The sequence below is a fragment of the Falco peregrinus genome, chromosome 8 (assembly GCF_023634155.1).
Source record: "Falco peregrinus isolate bFalPer1 chromosome 8, bFalPer1.pri, whole genome shotgun sequence".
Lineage (NCBI taxonomy): Eukaryota > Metazoa > Chordata > Aves > Falconiformes > Falconidae > Falco > Falco peregrinus.
The window spans coordinates 13,787,360-13,806,023 of record NC_073728.1 but is presented as its reverse complement, the minus strand read 5'-3'; the positions used below and the strand labels follow the sequence as shown (position 1 = coordinate 13,806,023).

The 18,664-nt window shown below is 39.0% G+C and overlaps 2 protein-coding genes across 11 annotated transcripts in view; both read left to right on the top strand.

Moving 5' to 3' along the window:
- Positions 1 to 7,611, top strand: part of TFPI (tissue factor pathway inhibitor) — a 35,946-nt gene extending 28,335 nt beyond the window's left edge. For 4 of the 6 annotated variants that reach the window (XM_027786220.2, XM_027786221.2, XM_027786219.2 and 1 more), the window contains 4 exons: positions 845 to 940; positions 1,428 to 1,520; positions 6,772 to 6,954; positions 7,325 to 7,523. In XM_027786220.2, the coding sequence (XP_027642021.1) occupies positions 845 to 940; positions 1,428 to 1,520; positions 6,772 to 6,954; positions 7,325 to 7,437 (485 nt within the window). In that variant the 3' untranslated portion in view covers positions 7,438 to 7,523. Of the gene's footprint in view, positions 1 to 844; positions 941 to 1,427; positions 1,521 to 2,184; positions 2,575 to 6,771; positions 6,955 to 7,324 lie in introns of those variants that run through there. The other 2 variants (XM_055812303.1, XM_055812304.1) reach the window with 2 other exon arrangements.
- A 6,986-nt stretch (positions 7,612 to 14,597) lies between these two features.
- Positions 14,598 to 18,664, top strand: part of CALCRL (calcitonin receptor like receptor) — a 68,376-nt gene continuing 64,309 nt past the window's right edge. Inside the window, exon 1 of one of the 5 annotated variants that reach the window (XM_027786211.2) lies at positions 14,598 to 14,619. The gene's annotated coding sequence lies outside the window, so the exon portion shown is untranslated. Of the gene's footprint in view, positions 14,620 to 14,864; positions 15,165 to 18,664 lie in introns of those variants that run through there. The other 4 variants (XM_055812274.1, XM_027786213.2, XM_027786209.2 and 1 more) reach the window with 4 other exon arrangements.

The following is an 18,664-nucleotide window of genomic DNA, read 5'->3' as shown; positions in this document are numbered from 1 at the left end:
GACAGTCTAAAATCTGTCAGCTGCTTGGCTTTATAATATCATAAAATGCTAATATGTATTTTTTTAACCCATACCTCTGAATATATTCCTTTCAAACCAAGTCTTGTAATGAAAAGAGGTGCCAATATAGGAAGAATTTGTTTTTACTGTTTCCTTGTTGTGCATTACTAGCTTCCCACCAAAGAATCCTGGGAAACCTGTCCCATACTTCTGAATTATTTGGCTGTGCTGCTTTGGCTACAAACAGCCATTCAGACTGGCCCTAGATCATTCATCCAGTCCCTTGTCCTACTGGTTGCTATGAATTGTTCTATATGAGAAGACAGTGACCTTTAGAACTCCTCTCCCCTTCACAAAGTACTTAATTTTACTCATAGGGCAAATATGTTTTCCCACCCAGAGCCTCCAGACCCTTTTGTCTTGCTTGTCTCTAGTGGGCTTTTTTCCAGGACTGTTTCTTAATCTGTTATTTTGGCGAGGGGAACTTGAGCTTATTCACATTTAGAATAGGAAAGACCCACTATGGGTCTTTTTAAAAGATTTTTAAAAAAGATATACGTATAGTTCCATGTGCTTTCCCCCTACCTTTGCTGAATCATTTCTTCCTGGCCTCTGATTCCACTTTTACCTTCTGGACTAAAAGTTGTAGAATGCTTTTTTTTTTTCTGACTTTAATCTGAAATAACACCTCCAGGTAAATTTGTATAAATACCCAAAGAGAGAATTAGTGGCCACTGCCATAGTTTAAGTAGGTCAAAGTTTTTACCTTAGTGATATTGAACCATTGATACTAATTTTTTTTGTGTGTTTTTTCGTTATTGTTCTCCTATTGTTTATGCTTCAGTAAATTTATTGCCAATTGTTCCAGCTGAAGAGCATCCTAACACTGTGAACAGTAGTTCCCTAGTGGAAGACACCAACCAATTCCCTGGGATTTTTGGTAAGCATTTGCATTTGCTCTTCATAATTACCCTTTTTTAATGCAGACACTCCTTGGCTCCACTCATTTTCCTGTTTATTTGAAGATATGTATGTTGGTTGAAATACATAAGCACAGTGAAGTCAGTAATGTTAAAACTAGCTTCATAACTATTTTCTTGTTATAAGACATATTTTGAAAAAAGCTTACAATTGCAGAGGCTAGAATAACTAGCAGAATATCTGCTACTAATAAAAAAGAACCTTACAAAACCATGTTTGAATTAAATCTTACATCAGTAAAATTAAAGAAGAAAAAGGAATCCATCCCTAAGCTGCCTCAACACATCAGTTTCCTATGCTTTTGGGACCTAAAGAAATATTGCCTTCTAGTAGTATTAATACTGACATGGAGCTAAGCAAATGGGTACCAATCATAGCTTATTCTCAGAGCTTTCTTGTGTCTAGATAATATGTCACTGTTTCACCCTTTTTTTTTTTTCTTTTAGTAAATTTGTTGCCAACTGCTGCAAATGAGAAGTCCAACTCTATGAACAATAGTTCCCCAAAGGAGGAGCGCAACCAGTTTCCCATTTTTTTTGGTAAGAATTCACTTTTGCAGATCTTAACTCTTCGTCTTTTATATGCACTCTGGATTGCTTTTCCATTTCCACTCATTTTGCAACATATCTAAAACTAGAGAATGGGCTTCTATGTCAGATGTTTTGATAGGCAGAGAAAGTCAAAGCAAAGAAATATTGCTACTTACAGGTCTTCCATATATATCGAAGTGGAAGACTGACCACATCTTGTCCTTTTCTGAAAATGTGCGCTTCCTGAAGGTCTGATAAATACAAAAAGAGCAAAAGCTGTTATGCAGAGTTCTTCTAGTAAAAATTAATATTTTTGTGGGTATCTAATTGGCAACTGATTTAAAGCTCCTTTTTCCCATTAAAAAAGGACCATATTTGGATTTTGGAACATGGCTCGGAACAAGATTTATAATACATTTTTATTTTCACTAAGGACATATTAAACTCAGTTCTTGGTTTGAATATAACAAAGTGACCATGAATTCATTTTGTGTCTGCTTCAAGGTATTTTTGCACTATGTATTATAATGCAAATGAAAATCTGGACCTTTACTGTAGAGGGCTGGGTTTTAACAGTTTCTGCAGCTGGATGCTGTCCACTATAGATTGCTGGTACTTGCTCACACTGTAAAGGGTAATTGAATTTGAGGGATGTTATTTTTATGATCCACAGTTATGCAAGAAGAAACAAGAAACAGTTGGAAAAAGCCTGAGCATTCTTACCAAGTATTTCTGCTGGTTTTCTGCATTTACACTTACTTGTACTTTTGAGGATTGAGTGATGGCTTAGAGATTCATGAAGGTTTCTGTGGTTTATATGATCTGTAAGTTAATGGGCATCTAGGATAACTAACATTCCTGTGCTCTTTGCTTAGAATGGTATGTCTAGTAAAGCTTAAATGTGTGTTGTATGTTATTTTTTTGCCTGCACTGTGATCCACGTGTATTGTTGGGCTGAGGTAAGTTTCTGCGATAGTTGGGTTGTTTGTGTATCACATACAAAGCATCAGTGCACTGTTATTAAAATGTCTGAGTATAAAACAGTAAAGCTTTTGGCAACTTATTTTACTGAAAAATATTTGAATGATTTAAGGCCTGATATGAAGTCTAGGGACATCAGAGCATACGTGTTCCCTGAAGGTTTTTACTCACAGTATGAATCCCCAAATCCCCAAAACAACTGATTTATACCAGCAAAGGGACGTGATTCACTGTTTTCTCAGAGGAAATAGAAGGGTTCTTGATTGTGTCAGCAATAGCGAATTCTCTGGTAAAGCACATTTTTGGAGGGAGAGGCGAGGATGAGAAAGAGAAGACTTGAAGATTGGTGGAAGAAAGGTTTGGGGAAAAAGGGTGGGTGGAGTCAGTGTAGCTGGTTGGGTTGGATATGAAACGTGACCTTGGAAGGGCCAGTGCATTTCAGGGCAAAGTCTGAAGACTCCGTAGGTTCTTCGCCACTGTATAACCTTTGTGTTGCACTAACCTGCCCTGTGCAGTCACCTGCTGCTATTCTGTTTATCTGCCTGTACCTTTCAGGCTGCTGGGATGGGCTAAAATCCTATGCTTTTGTGCAATCCTACTGCAGGGGGAGGAAAGGGTAGGGCCAAAACTGACAGTTGATTTCTCCACAGAGATGTGGGAAATGTAGCCTCCATTCCTGCTGTTACTAGAAGTAGAGGTGTAAAGTGAAGTTGCAAGGTAGAGCCATTTCTCACAAACATGCACTGTGACTCCCAATGACCCTCAGTGAGAGACAAGAATCTGGCCTTGCACAATATGAGGTCAGGATGAACTGTTTGGGATGGAGTGGCTGATGTCCATCTTCTCAAGCACAGGCAAAGTAGCTGGTCTACCACTGTGACGTAACAGAAAGATCTATTTTGCTGTTGCAAAGCCTGAAATCCATTTGAGAAGCTCTTGCAGAGCCACTGGCATGAGTTCCAGTTCCCAAGCTCCACTTGAGATGGGTTCCAAGGTCTAATTTCCTTCAAAAGTTTTTGATGGAGTTGGCATGTTTCTGAGAAACACATTTTATTTCATTGTATCGGCATTTTCCAGAGGAAAACTTTACACCTGGAAATGTTTGACTAAATCAGCTTAAAAGCTTTCATTTGTCCTTTGTAAATTCTTTTTTCCTGTGCCTGTTCATGAGCTGACTTATGTAGCATATTTTTGGCAAATAATATACATAGCAAATCCAATTTTATGAGCTTGCTATTGGATTTTAAAACCTATTTCAGTCAGAAATTTTGGATAAACTGAATAGTATGAACACAAGAGTAAAGCCAGAATCTTAATGCTTATTGTTGTCAACGTCAATAACCAGTTGATTTCTGTAGAAGTTGCATCAAAGGCCATAGAATGGACCATGTAATGACATTTATTAATTTTTAGGTTCATATGATACTCTTGAAGTTAACATGTAATGAGTTATGGAACATAATGAGTAATGCTGCTTGCACTGTGGAAAAAATATTGCTAAATTGTAATCTAAATTAAGGAAAAAAAAAAAGTTTAAACCAGTACTTCTATCTCAAGTAACCTCTCAGTAAAGTTGATATCTGTAATTCATAGACCTGTAATGACTAGATTGGGGAAAACAATTCTGATAGTAGGACATGTATTGCTTTTTCTTTTTTTTTTTTTTTTTACTGTTTTCAGTGTGTACCCCTTCCCTTCTGTGCAGTTTTGTGGCTGTGGGATTTGTTGCTTTCTTTTTCTTTTTTCCTTCATAGAAAAAGTGGGAGATAAAACGTTTTAACAACTCTTAGAAAAATGAGGTTGTAAAACCAAAACACTTTAGAGAGACACTCAAGAACAGGCATAATATCTAAACTTACTGTAGCATCATATACATAAGTGCAGTGTTAGCAGCTCAGACTGAACAGAAAGAACTTACTTGGATCTAATTCTCGCTGTGACTGGGTTAACATGCTGGCTCAGAGGTTATAGATTGTCCTGCCAATAGAGATGTTGGGCTGGACATGACACAGTACATGTTTTATGTTCACAGTTACTTAAAGTTAACAGGCCTTTTAGTGATCAGTATTGGAAAATTAATTCATAATTTGTATGATCCTCAGCAGACAGGAAATTATGATAAGTAATTTTGTTTTATTTTAATATACTTTTTTGTTGTATAAAAATGACTGCTATATGGCAAAATTAGAGGTTTTCTTCATGGGCTGGTTGTTTCTGTGAGTGTAAAGAATATGCAGATATTTTGAAGATAAACATGAATAGTGTTTGGTATTTGGGGCATTTATCTACCAATGATATACACAAAGAAGAACAAAATTTTTAGTGAGAATACAAGAGGGATTCTGAAGAGCATTCGGACACAACTCTGCCAGTTGCATTATGCATACACAGGTAGTTCTTATTCACCAGTAACCATAGCCCTGGCTCCATGGCTCCCCTAAAGCTTACAGTGGTTGCGAGAACTCTTTCACAAGGGGACTGTGGAGTCTCTCTGGAAAATTCTACATACCAGATAAGTAATTTACATTACAAAGTATATATTTAAATTCTGTTATATAGTTAACAAACCTATGCTGTTTGGCTCTTTTATCACTGGCAAGCCTTTCTGCTTTTTAAGTTCAGAAATTAGCAGGTTAAAATAGGTAAGCGTGTTTTTTTAATGTTGCTGAACATATGTTTTGAAAGCTAATATCATCTCCAGAGTGAGCAATACTGTCACAGTTATAAAAATAAATTAAGTAGTGCTCATTTTATAACCTGAAACTAACTTTATCTTAAAAGAACAACTCATGACTTAGTTTTTGTGTTTCAGGATTCTTTCTGAATAGTATGATGTTGCTAACACAGCTTCAGATATATTACTAATTTCATTTTGCTGTCTTAACTTTGCATAAAACACCATTCTATTTCTTTCACAGCTATTTTTCATACTTTTTCACCATGCCAGTTCAGCTGTTTTACTTGGCAGATAAACCTTTTTTCAGCAGGTGCAATATGTGTAAAACACGTAAAGTGTAGCATGTTCTTTCTGGATGTTTTTTTGCCAGTCTCTTGAATTTCCCAAGTTAATTCATAACTTCTTGATTTCAGCATCTCATGTGTTTCCCAGGTTTGTGACAACATGATGCCTTCAGCTTTGTTGTAACCCAAATTATTCCCTAAAATTTTATTTGTTTTTTATTTCTGAACCACTTCTACCTGGCTTTGTAACTTCAAGAAGGCCATCTTGACTAGCTTCACATTTACATCTCAGCTGTCTCAATTCTGCAGCCTCTTGAAGGAAAATGGCACCTGTTTAGGTCCCTTATTAACTGGTGATGTAATGGCTCCCATTCACTTTCTTGCATCCTCTGCAGCAATTGTATCAGTTTTAATTTTGTGTATGAGTCACTCTAGGGTGTTAGATGATGGAGTTTCTTCAGGCTTGGGAATTCTGGCACGGATTTACTTCTTGAACTTGTTCGAGTGCCCAAGTACTTCGGATACCTCAGGTTCATCTTCCAGTGTTTCAGTTCTCACACTCTCACTTGCAGCGACACCGAAGAAACAAACCATCAGCCTGCTCCTTGGAATGGTAAAAACCTAACAGCAGCACTAAAGCACCAGCATCTCAGTCACTTTGTGCACTTCCTTTTCACATTCAAGCCGTTGTTATCCTGCGAGTTACAAGCTATTTCTTGATAATGGCTCAGTGCTTTCCAATGGAGTGACTTCTATTACTTAGGTCAAGCTTTCTGTATTCATGCAACAAACCCAATATTAAGGTATTGAATCTTACATTGAAAATGCTGGTTACTTTTACCTTCTACTTGATTTTAGAATGTATAACAGTATTTGGGAAAATTCACTTCATTTATGATCATAAATATTTACCATATTTTTAAGGCTGTCAAAGTTTAATTTTTTTTCACTTCACTTTCGCCAAATACTTTACTTGAAGCTTCTCTAATTGAATTTGAACACTATCTCCTATTACAGAAATGGCAATTTTATCACTAAATACATAGGAAACAAATCTTGCTTTCAGGTAAGCCTTTGCTGGCGTTTGGAATTAAAAAAGCAAATAACATTTGCAGTGGTATTTTTGTAATCATAAAGAAAAAGATACTTATGTAAAGTGTCCTGGATTTTCAGGAAAGCAGAATTAAATTTGCCAGTAGATTTCATGTGAATTTCAAAGTTCTGTCAGCTTCAAATCGCCTATGTAATACCAACATAACAGAAAACTGGTAAATCGCAGTGTTGTCTCTAACCTTTTTTTTTCTCTTGGTATTTCTAGAGCCACCACCTATCCCTTCTTTGTGTATGACCCCTATGGACAGAGGACTTTGTAGAGCCAAAGAGTTAAGATTTTTCTACCACTACTCAACTGGAAGATGTCGCCCATTTAGTTATAGTGGTTGTGGTGGGAATGAAAATAATTTCACCTCCAGAAAGTCATGTTTGAGGATCTGCAAGAAAGGTATGAGAAGTGATACTACCACAGACTATCATAAGAGGTAAATATTATGCGAGCTGAAATATTCTTGCAACTTTTAGTAGTAAGTACTGGCCTGATAAAATGTAATAGCTGAAAGTCTTAGAAAAGTGAAAATGGAAATCAGAAGAGACAGAGCTAGTGAGAGAAAGATGGACAGTAAAATACAATGTACAAGAACAGAAATGAGACAACTTGGCATTGGTCAGGCATGTGAAGGCTTTAGGTAAGAAAATGTTCTTTTTTTCTTTTTTTAAGAATATTTCTTGAAAACAAGACTTGTCTCTTATTTCTGATAATCTTGGATGTGTTGGTCATACAGCATATAATCTTACTGTCCTTATTTTACCTTTAGGATTCAATAAAACAAAAGGTGAAAGAAGATTAATAAAAATCAAGAAGAAAAGAAAGAAACAGTCCATAAAGGCTCTAGGCAAGGAAATCATCCCTGAAGGAATACAACTTTGATTTTTATGGCAACGTGAAGTAAAGCACTATTCACCTGTGAATGAAAACTTTAGTGTACACCATTAAAATATATTTACTGTACTGATTATTTTGAATATATGTTGTTAAGCTGCTTATATTTTTATTATGTATTTCTCATTCATGTTAATAAACATTACTTTTTACTTTGATAAAGGTTCTTAAATTCTAGTTTGATTGTATATAATTGTCATAACTGAAACAGGACAGAACAGATGGTGTGGGCGTATAACTCACAATGATTAAAAAGTAGCCAAGATTCAAATTTAATTTATTACACCATTATTCTTTTTTGAAATCTATTTTTGTACTAAAGAAAGCATAATGCTTGTCAAAGAGTAATCACTTGTCAAGCATGATTATTTCAATCAGATTAAAAGATAGGTCTATTGCTATAAAGAGGAAATAGGCACTAGATTTGTTTTAATAAGATTTATTTTAGGTTATGCAAGCTAAATTTAACTCCACCAAAGCACATATAAGTACACTATTGTGAAATGTGAGATCAGAATTAACCCACCAAAACCCATGAAGAGAGCGTTAAAGTTGTGAATGTAATGTGATATATTTGCAAATATTTAAAAATGTATTTGCTGGGATCATAGATTTTTATCCTTGTTCCTGAACTAGGCTCATGGCTAGCAAGTTTTCCAGAGATACATATCAAAGTTTTACAGAAACCAAAACAAATTCCTTTCATAGAATTAAATACAGTTGCTTTAGAGATAACACTATGCTTACTCTCCAGTTGACTTTGAGGATTATTTTGGCTGTGCTTTCATGGCTTTTTTTAAAGACTGACATGAAACAGTGGTAGTTCCTACCCTTCTTCAAGGCACCTCTCTGGTCTTGGGTAAATCTTTTATAATTACATTTTTTTAGAAGAAAGGAAAGAAAAAAAAAAAGATGACATAGTTGGTTTCCTCTTAAGGTTTTTAGAAGCACCTTGCTGCCTATGAAACAGAAGATAGCAGGATATCTTTGAAACTTCCCTGTCTCCTTTGATGTTGTAAGTTGTTTATGTATGATGTTTTCTCTTTATGCTTAAAACTACTGAAGATAGTTAGTTTGTGAGAGGTAGTGTGGAAATAAGTAGCTGAAATAGATGTGAGGGGCTCAAACATTGCAGCAAGGAGCAAGAAACATCAATGAAGGAACTGGACTAAGCTGCCTCTTTGCCTGAGTGCTATTATTTACGTGTGTGTTTTCTGAAAACCTATGTTTTATATGCCTGATGAACTTTGGACTAAGTCCACAAAGAAGCTAAGCTTCACTGCTCAGAATGAAAGCATTTATGCATTCGAAATATCTGAGTGGGAGAGTAAGTAAAAGTCACAGATTTTTGTACAGAAATTCTATCCAAATCTCTTTTCTGGTGCCTAAATCCTTTCATGACTTTTTCAATCTAGATTTTATTAAGTCTGATTTGTAAAGTGCTCACAGAACTGAAATGTACACCAGAAAAGATTTATGTAGAGTCCGGTCAGATAAAGTGATGAGCACCACAGACTTACAATGCAGTATCTGTAAATCGGGCAAGTGCAGTTCTGACAGGAAACCTATAAACTCCATAGACTGCTGAAAACTAGTAATGTCTGTTCTTTACACAGAATTCATTTGGTGCATTGGTTACCTGCCAGTTTCAGTGCCAGTTTGATATGTTCCCATTCTACTCCATCATTTTTATTGACCTTACTCTCCAGGTATCATTTGTACTCCATGCACTAGGAGTTGAGGCTGTAGGTGCGGGTTGCGCTGCACAGATGCAGAGCAGTAGGTTAAATACAAGTGGAAGTTTGTCATTGCAGACAAGTGGAGAGCAGTGGTTTAAACTGCTCCCTGGCCTTTCCACTTGTGGCATAGCAACTGCCTTAGCACAGTATTGTCATGGCCTCCAGAAGTCAGCAGTTGCTTTCAGCACGCTAGGTGTGGGAGAGTTAGGACTTGCCGGTGGGCTGAACACTAATGCCAAATTTACCCTGCTTCTACACTGACTTGTGTCTGCCTGCCTAGGAGTGCAGGCAAGTGCACAAACATCTGCACCTTTTCTGTAAATTTTATGAGGAAGGCAGAAAAAATACCTAATCTTCCATTCTTAGTCATGATTATTTCCCATGGGCTGCCAGAATTAAAAGGTAATTTCTAGATTGTGTGTGTACCTGGGGGTGGACACAGCATGGAGGTGTGTGTAACTTGGTTTCTACGTAGCTCAGTGACTCAGTAGGGACATTCTGAATCCATGGTTTCAGATTAAGGGAAAAGAAAGAATGTTAAGTGCTGGGTAAGTAACACATTTGCAACAGCTGCCTTCTGTCACTGATGTCTGACATATATGCAGTACTATCCTATACATCACGTTAAAATCCTTTTGCAAAGAAACACGCTATTTCCTAGCATGATTCTTTAAGTATTTGACTGTGATTCACATTAAACCAAAACATCTTCTAGAGCTTTCTTGTAAAAGAGAATGAAACTCATTCTTTAGCAACAGCAGGAATGCAACATTCAGATAACTCCAGTGTTTATATGAAACTGTTATTGGTGGTAGTGTTCCTTTAAGGAGAGTTTTTCCTCAGCATCAAGGCCAAATAAAGGTGATGGGGCCAAAGCTGTTTCTGAGACAGTGTCCTCTGCCCAGCTGTGACTGTAGCTCTAGACCTGGTCATGGCTCGTTCTCAGTTGTGGTGGGACTCTGATGGGATCCTTGCAGGGGCTGGGAGGAAGGGGAGGGGGTTTGCCCATGGGGCTTATTTAAGCAGTCCCACCGAGAATCCTAACAAAGATTTTTAAACTCCCTAAGTTTTATTAGATCATAAACTAGAATGATGAACTTTCTAAAACAGAATATTCTGAATGAGACAATAGACATTAAAGATAGACAGGAAAGAATAGATACATTTGTACACAGATTGCCTTGTGATTCCCTGTGTCATTCCATGTCAGTATCTCTCCTTCAGGCTTCCTCTTGGTCCAGCGACTTGTCCCTGGCTGCCTGGATTCAACACCTGCAAAATCCACTCTGGTGTGCTTTCTGTCTTTACAGAAACCTGGCAGTGCAGCTAATTCTCCTGCTTGCTGAGCTGTCCTGCAAACTAACAGGGTCTGCTCACTGAGAGTGCTCATTTGCTCCCCTGGACCGTGCAGGCTTCTCTTCTCCCAGAACTGCTGTAGCTAGGACAGGACTAACAGGTACTCCCCCATACTCTCCCAACCCCTACTTACATTACACTGAAGAAACTACTTGTGCATTCATTTTGTCATAACAGTGATTAAATAAGTGATCCATTGAGGGATCTCTTATGTCATTGCTGAGACAGAAAAAGATTAGTTATAGCATCTCAACAGTACCTCTATTTCAATTGACTAAGAAAACATTACAAAATGATTCATCTTTTAGAGTTATTACTTAGTGCAGTGAGAAGGAAGACTGGAATGTGGTAGACTAGACTGTATAAAAACTGATCTGATTATAATCAATAATATTATAATTTGATCTGAGAGTACACGCTCTTCCTGGTGGGTGTACTAGGTTTGGCCAATGTACCAGTGCTCCAGCTGCCTTCCTATCTGGTTTTTGTACAGCTCTGCAGTGCATTGAATTTGTTTTTCCCATAGAAAGTCCAAACTGCAGTGTGATCTGATCTGATTTGATCTGCATCACATCCACAAGAATTTTTTTGTGTGCCCTTCTCCTTCATTCACTTTTTTTCATCCCTGTATCCCCAATATCTGTAGAATACCCAAATGCAAGAATAAGAAAAAAGATCTGTGTCTTTCTTAAAGGTAATTAAAGGTTGAATGTAGAAGGGGGGATAACAGACACAATGCAGGGAAAAGATAGTGACTGAGATGGCAGAATGAAGAGGTCAGAAAATCAAGCTATGCTAAAGGTGTTCCAGTGGCTGTATATTTCCAGTGTTAACTCCAGTCCATTCATCCAGTTGTTTCATTCCAGAATCTGGCCTGGCTGCTTCAGAGGAAATAGGCAGAGTACCATGAAGTTTCTCCCACTTTGTGTGATAGGAGCCAACAAGCCAAAAGAATTTTACAGAGGTGTTATGTGTTTTCACCTATCGTCCGATCTGCAATAACTTGGTATGTGCCTTTAGTCCATACATTGATGAAGCAAAATGCCTTTGAGAAATAATTTGAAGTCTTTTTATTCATCCTTTTTTCTTCATGTTTTTACTAGTATGCCCTCCTTTTTTGCCTTTTTACTTTCTCTCCCCTGCTTATCGTTTCTTTCCAGTTCATTTGAGCTGCCTTTCTCTGTGCATCTCTAATCCATCTACTATTTTAAAGCTGACAGATTTAATTACATTTTGAGATAGTCTTAATCTTTCTAGATTCCATCTTGCAAACATATTAAAGTGGACATAAGGATTATGTTTCCTCACTGCTTGCTTTTGGCGGTGTCTTATCTTGAGGAAGAGCCAGGTTCAAGTGAAGTGGAACATGCATTTATGCTTGTTAAGTGTTTGCACATGAACTCTTACTATTTGAGTCATAGGCAATGTATGTGAGGAGTTTCCTTGGTTTTGCTTATCCCATCATCTCTTTAGAACCTGTAGCAAGGCCACGTTACATGTCACTTGTCAAGGTTTTTTTTTTTTCAGGTTACTCTTTTGCCACTGGCCGTGCGCGATTGAAGCATCCCCTCTCGAGGGGGATGTGACGTACGGACGGGATGCTCTCGGCATTCCCGAATTCTCGTGCCGGCGGATTGGGATGAGGTGCAGGCGCAGGCGGGAGCGGGGCGCGAGGGGCGCAGGGCGACCACTGCCCGCCAGGTGGCAGCGCCGCGCCGCGGACCCCGCGCCGTTCCGGACCCGCCGCGCGGGGGCGCTGCAGGGGGGGGGGAACGGGCCGGGCTGCCCCGGGGCCGCGGCACCGCGCCTGCCGCTGCGGGGCGCCGCCGGCTGGAGCTTTGCAGGGAATCAGGCCGCTGCCGCAAACAGCGGTTAGCGCCTCCGCTGCCCTGGGCATGGCCGAGTGCGGGCACTGCGGTGCGGTACTGTCCGCCCGGAAGGGAAATCTGGGGGAAAACAGCCTGCCCCGACAGTCCCTTTGTCGCCAGGGGAGAGGCGTTTGTCACCACGGCAAGGCTAGAGGGAGATTCTCATAGCTGATGGTGACTAGCCTCATTTTTTTGCAAAACCATATTTATCCTTGAACGTTTCTGATCAGATGAAAATTTGTGGTAAGTGGTGGGACTGACTTTTTTCTTCGCATGGTTTTAAGCCTCCTTTGGTTAAAGCACAGTAAGTTGTGCTCATTTAGATCCCTTCTACATTGCTGTAGAACACGCCCACACTGTTGATAACCGAGGCAGCCTGTATTGGTGTAATTTACGTGCCTTTCAGCCAGAAGGGTTGGTGAAGTAGTGTGGGAGCCTTCTGCGTCTTTGAAGTGCAAATTACACCAGCTGAGATGTCTCAAATACCGGTGGAGTAGGAGTAAGAAAGTTGTAATGATCGCTAAATAAGTAGAATATAAGACCTCTGAATGAAAATAAAAAAAAAAAACAACCAAACCCACACAACTCCACAAAATTTGACATGCCATATCAAACACCGCCTACGTAATAAATCTCTCCAACTAATTCAGATGGCTGTTTTGAACATGTGTGCTTGGCTAGAATACATGAATTATTTTCCAGGTTACAATGTGTAATGTACCCTGTTGTAGCCTATAGCCTAGACATAGCTGGTCTAAAATAATGCAACTAGGCTCACTTCTGATGGAATTCCACTACCTGAGGTGGCACCGTTTATTTCAGATAACTTAATTTCCAGCACTGTTCAGAATCAAAGTTAATCCCTGGCTTGTATCTGTTTACATTGCCTAGAAGTTTAGAGTGCCAGTTCTTTGCTGATTATAAAATTCAAACATTCTCCTGTTGATGTAAGATCCTAGAAGCACCAGCACTCACATGTGCCAAATTAGTATTAAAGTCATATGCCTGCTCTTTTAGTAATCCTACAGTGTGATTTCACAATTCATCTTACCAGTGGCCATATGGATTTAAAGTATTCCTGCCCCTGTTTCCCCTTTTCAGATTTTTCCTGACCCTGGCTTGGATTTTTTGGTGGTTGCTGTGTTTTTGTTTTTTGTTTGTTTTTTTTGTTTGGTTGGTTGGTTTGGTTTGGTTTTTTGCTAATTTTTTAGTTTCTTGCTGTTTTCATATTTGAGGAACAGATTTTCAATGGCTAGATGAACTCCCTCATCCAGTTCACATGTTCCATCAATGTTTCTGCTAGTAAAAACAATGAATGAGTGTCAGGTAGGGAGAAGCAAAGATAATACTTTATCTCGTCCCATTAGCAAATTAAATGATTATTGTTTTGATGAGCATTTATGGAAACGCAACCTTTGGGAGGTCCTTATGGCCTTCCATAAGGAACACTGGTGTTGCAGGTCTTAATATTATTTGAGCTTAATTCTCCATGAACTCCCCGTTTATTCAGCATAGTATTGTCACATGCATGCAGCAACTGCCTATTGATTTGGAGAGCACAGATTCTGTCTATAGCCCAGGCATCAACTGTACAAAGGACAAAAGCTAAATGCTCCCAAAGAAACACTTTTAGGTCCTGATACAAAATTATTTGAAGCTAGTAGAAGGACTACCATTGATATTGTTTTATGTTCAGATATGGCAGTTTTCAAACTGGGCAGCTCATACTCATGCTTCCAAATCACTGGCATTTAAGAAAATGCGGCCGAGGGATCTTTGCGGCGATAGTAATATTCTTGCTGCCTCTTTTCTACCCTTGGTATTTCAAAGACTTATTTACTTAAATACAGTTGGGTGTGTGACCCCCGCCTTGGTTATAAAATGAAGTGGCACTTTAAATTATGCACTTGCTTGAATTTGAAAATTTGATTCTGACTAATCTGGTTTTATGATTGAGGAATACAAGCATTTCTCTGTGGAGCTTTTTAGCACTTACAGTACAGGACATAGTGCAGCCCCTGCAGTTTCTGGCAGAGGTAGGTCAGCTCAGTCATGCTAAGAAGGAATGCAGCTATTGTATATTATTACTTGTCTCTGAATAAAGGTCCAAACTGATTTATTTCTCTGGGTCTAGCTCGAGGAGGACGATTCTCACTGGCTCGATACGCGAAAGGACTAGTCCCGTGGTCTCCTTCCCAGCTGAGCGGGTGAGTGTTTCCCGACCCGTGGCAGGGCGCTAGCCCCCGCTCGGGGCGGGCCAGCTGCCGCCGGGCTGGGGCAAGGTGCGGGCAGCCCGGCTGCCCCCGGCGGGAGCGGCGCGGTCAGGGCGCAGCGGGCACCGCCGGGCCCCGGGCAGCTGCCCGTCCTGCCGAGAGTACCAGCGCAGCCCGCTTTCCTTGGGACATGCCATTTGAGAAAGAAAAGTAACTTCACGCTGGCTGCGGGCGGGGTCAGGGTGATGTAACAGGAAGCTCTGATGTTTCGCTGCTGCCGCCGCTCCTCGCTTACAATCTGACACGCTCCCGGCGCTGCCCGCAGCCGCGCTCCTCCGCGCAGCGCAGCGGGGCACCGGCGCTTCTCCCCCTGCAGCCACCGGGCTCGGCAACTGGATTATACCCGGCGGGAGGATCAGGCTCTCGTAGGTCTCTTATTCGGCCGGGGTGGGAGGGAACGATACATCTCCTTTCTCCCTCGCGGGAAAGGGAAATCAAAGTGATTTATCTGAAACCATTATCGTAAAAAACTCCCTGTGGTGAGTACTGATCAAAACGGTTTCATTGTTTTACCCAAGAACAATACTTTTGTGTCATCTGAATGCAGTTATAGTTACGTCTGTGTGCGTGCTTTTACATTAACCTCAGCATGTGATATGAAATCTGCAGGGAGAAAGGGGTATGAGGAAAAGCTTCGTTTATTTTTAGTGAGCGAAATGTTGAGCTGATTTTATAACTGGTGTTGCTATAATATATCCTTGAGGAAGTAATCAACGATAAATAGGTAGAAAGGGAGGTAAAAATACCCTAATCAGCACTTAAAGGATTCTGTCTAGAACCTCTAATATTAGCTAACCAAATTTCTGTCTTTGCATCTGGAGAGAATTAGAGGCTCATTGGTTTGAGAAGGGTTCTTAAGACTAATTCGGTACAACTGGAGCTCATTCAAGAGAGGCTGAATGAGGTGATAAAGTGGTGTAGATTTTCTTATTGATTATTCCTTTAATCTTATGACGTTATTGCAACGGAAAGAGCTCATGCTTGAGTTACTTCATAATTAGGTTTTACGCTGTAATTACATAACTAAAAAGTTAAAGCTTCTGTTTTGTTTGGACTTTGTTTGCTTCAGAAAAAGTTAGCTTGAGTTTGAAGCTTCTAAGTGTGCTGGGGTATCACTGAATTTTTTTGCCACAAAGATCGAACTGATTTATTGAAAGGTAATTGTCCACTATTTCATTTCCTGGAGAAATTATTGAACAGTGGCAAGTGTGTGATTCTGTGCCTTCCAGTATCAGCTGGGAGACTGTTAAGAGTCTTGCCGCTTCAGCTTTCCAAAACTGATGCGATGTCCTCTGTTTTTACAAATACGGTTGCATTACTGAGATTACTACATCTAGTCATTTGCTTGTGTGTGTGTAAGCAATGGATCTGTAGAATGGGGAAAAGAAACCTTGTTTCTGAAGGATAATTAAGAAATAGCATAGGCTATAAATCACACTTGGATTTGATCTAGAATGACTCCTTTAGTCATCCATGCATTTTATAGGGGCTGAGATTGAATTAATAATAATAAATAGCTGAAGTTTTTTGCTCTCTACCTTAATAAACTTTGGCCAGATACTTTGGGGCCAGACTTTTCTGTGCTTACAGTTGCGCCAATGCAGAGTCTTTCTAGTCATATTGTGCATACTGGGGACCTTTTCATTCATTTGCAGTAATAATGCATATAACTGTTTAAACCTGTTCAGATCAATGATGTGTTAAAAGCCTGACTGTTGTGCTCTGAATCCAAGGTCCTTTGAGTGGGTTGAAAGGAGACACACTAGATTTGGATAAATATGAATAAGACCAGATTTGAATCTGTGTGTTTTCTTTCAAAGTACACAAGCTGCAATACTGTCTGAAAGTCTCAATTAAAAATAATAATCTGTATTTTCACAGTGTTTACTTTTGTAGTCTGCTTAAACTCCCATTGACTTCATTGCATGTAGGAGCAATCCCAAAGTCTTTGTCTGACTTTGAAAATCTTCAGCACAAAAGGCATGTGGTGATATTAAATCAAACAAGATGACACTTCAGATAAAAGTGTTCATGTTGTTTTAATGATCAATATGGTAGGAAAAACCGTCTTCAGAAGTATTTCAGCTAAATGAGTCAGATTCTTATTTTATGTTCTTTATGTAACTGGTTTAGGTTGTGGTGGGACTGCCCACATAGGATGTGTCAGGCTTGTATGTGTTTGCAGCTTTGATGCAGGAGTCTGTTATTTGCACATTAAGTAAAGGCAGTAGCAAGATAGTGATGTAGAACAGTGTGACTGCACTTTCCAGTGGACAAAACCAAGTACCTGAACATATAACATGCCTTACAAGTTTAAGAATTGCATGATGTATCTCCTGTCAACTTCAAATGTTACTGTACTCTGAATTCGTGGTCAGCTGGAGCCTTGCCCTGCATTAAGAAATGTAGTATTTGTCCCTTTGAATAGGCTTTTTTCTGATACAACACAACTGTTGAAATCCTGGCTTGCTGAGAGCCAGTGGGAATTTTTCCACTGACTGTCAAAGGGCAAGATATTCCTAAATGTGGGTATTTTTCTGTTGGAGGAATTATGCATGCATCACCCATTCAGTCACTTGCATTCTGCAGTCTGTTGACAGCTGTTTTTTGATAACATTTATAATTTTTGAATGCTCAGGTTGAAAAACAGAAATCTGTACGTCTCATTCTGGGTGACTAATGTCTTACCTGGCTAAATAAAAGGGCCTATTCCAGAAATGCAGTGTTGTTCTGGGGGCTGTCTGTGTACTGCAATCCAGATTTAGACTAGGATACAATTGAGAACGTAACAGAGGGAAGAAAGCACAGTCATACATTTGCTTTGTCACCAATATAATTACTAATTTAGTTCTATATTCTATGCATTCAAGTTAATCAGCTGCTTCCAACAGCATTCCTAGCATGTGCAAGAGCTGGGTAGCATTGGGCCCACAAGAGTCCTGAAATGATACAAAGATTCAAACCAGTTCACAGTCATTTGGAAGAAACTGCTTCTATCAATATGTTTTTAATAGTAACATGCACACAGTGATATTTTAAAGGTATATATCTAGTCACTTCTGTAGTAAATACTGAACATAACATAAGCTATTTACGAAAGCAATTGAAGGAATTTCTCCAGTGAGAAGTTCAAGTCTACAGTTAGGAAAACAAAACAGAACTTTTCATTAAGAAGTTGTTCCTATCTGTTCCCAGTGTGTTTATAGTGTTGATCTGCTAGCAGAATTCCTTCTGTGCTTCTGATGAGCTGTCATTCCTATAGAGTGTACACACACTGTAGGCATTACCTCAGTGTTAACGGTCACCTCTGTTCTAAAAGCATGTGTAGCTATGTCACTGGGTTTCATGTGTAGTAGTTTCTTCAGTTAAGCTTTACACTTATTGAAAACAGTCTCTTGGTTGCTCATGTAACTGTCCTGTTACTGGGATATATTTTAAGTCTTTGGTGTAGCAAATTGTCAGAGCTCTGGAATTAGCTATATCCCTGATAATACTGTGTCAAGGAAGGAATGAATACTTCTATTACCAAAACAGATGTGAGTTGACAAAACAAATAGCTTTGAAGCAGTAAAATAAAACTCTAAGTGAGTTTCTATATGTGTTTATGTGTATTAGACATATAAAAATGTCTAATACATTATTTCTATGTTCATATGTACTATATACGTGGGTCTATATCATGCTGAATTGTATTATTTCTGATGTATCAACTAAAAAGAGCACATTTTTAAAGAGCCTTTCAAAGTAAATTATAGTCCTAAACCTCATCCTTTGTTTAGAAAATCATGAGTCATGAGTGTTAGTATTTTAAATTGAATACATTTGAATGCTGTTTCCTTCTAATATTTAAAAGAAATAGGAGAAAGCTTTCCATGGCTGTTCACAAACCATTTTTTTTCTTTTTTGTACTCACCCAGTTCTGATGTTTTCAGTGTAATGTGCTTGCACGAACAGCAGCAGATTAGCCTATTACTTACCT